The 996-nt window shown below is 55.7% G+C and overlaps 1 protein-coding gene across 1 annotated transcript; it reads right to left on the bottom strand.

Moving 5' to 3' along the window:
* Positions 1–4: 4 nt before the first annotated feature.
* Positions 5–991, bottom strand: LOC107735805 (insulin receptor substrate 2-B-like; the record flags this gene model as incomplete). The annotated part of the gene is made up of 1 exon (XM_016547383.1): positions 5–991. A coding segment is annotated over one exon (987 nt), but the record flags the coding sequence as incomplete, so codon positions are not given.
* Positions 992–996: the final 5 nt, after the last annotated feature.

The raw sequence follows: 996 nt of genomic DNA, 5'->3' as shown, positions 1-996 counted from the left end.
TGAGGTAGCTGGATGAGGTGTTCTGAGGCGTCCCTCCGCTAGCGGTGCTTGTCGCTAGGGCTGCCGAGTCAGGAGAGGCATCCGAGTGTGACCACATGCTATCGAAGGAGCTGGAGTTTTGCCATCTGCTAGCTTCGGGGAGATTCTGATTGGCTGAGGGCCTGATTCCGCAACCACCAACAAAAGAAGCAGGCGAGGGGGTGAACGTCTCTGAACTGTGTCGTCTCCTTCCCTGCGGGTCCGCCCTGATGACCTTAGGCTCTGTATGACCGAACGGCAGATGCTCGGAAATACAAAGGCGCTGCATTGTTCTCAACGGACCATCTCCACATTCGTCATGAGTCTTTTCACGATCTAAATTAGTCGACGCCTGCCCGTAAGAGCACCCTAAGGGGCGGGCATAGTTGGGCGGGTTCCACGGTGCTACGAGCGAGTGTCGAGGAGGGTGGTCCTTCAGGAGGCTGTCCATGTTTAGGCCCAAGTAGTCATGGTCTGGTGAGGAGCAACAGTGCCGATAGCAGGGCTGAGAAGGTGGCGGAGTGGAGGGCGAATTTACGGATGATGGAGAAGCAGAGACGTGAGAGGGACGGGACCCGAAGTTCATGTGAATGTACTCTCCGGGACTAGGTGGGCTTAAGGGCTCAGCTGGGGACATGGGAATGTATTCCATCTTTTCGCACTTTTCTCGTGACGGGGCTTTGTAGGAGCGCGGGAGTGAGAAGTAAGAGATCTTTGGACCTTCAGGCGAGGCCTGCGAAAAGCCTTCAGCCACGGTAAGTTGGGACATGTCCATGTAGTCGTCATACTCCACCTGCTCTCTACCAGAGGGGCTGTCGCCTGGGAGCATCATCATGTAGCCATATCGGTCCGCTTGCTGCGAGGAACAGGGGTGAATGTCCAGGGTAGCAGGGTGGTTTGCTCGGGGTTGCATAGGGATGTAATCTGCATTCGGAGAGGGAGCAATGCTGTAGATCATGGGCATGTAGCCATCATCTT

The sequence above is a fragment of the Sinocyclocheilus rhinocerous genome, unplaced genomic scaffold, assembly GCF_001515625.1.
Source record: "Sinocyclocheilus rhinocerous isolate Xijiao unplaced genomic scaffold, SAMN03320098_v1.1 C36310139, whole genome shotgun sequence".
Lineage (NCBI taxonomy): Eukaryota > Metazoa > Chordata > Actinopteri > Cypriniformes > Cyprinidae > Sinocyclocheilus > Sinocyclocheilus rhinocerous.
The sequence above is the reverse complement of the archived record's forward strand: the minus strand, read 5'-3'. Positions and strand labels throughout refer to the sequence as shown.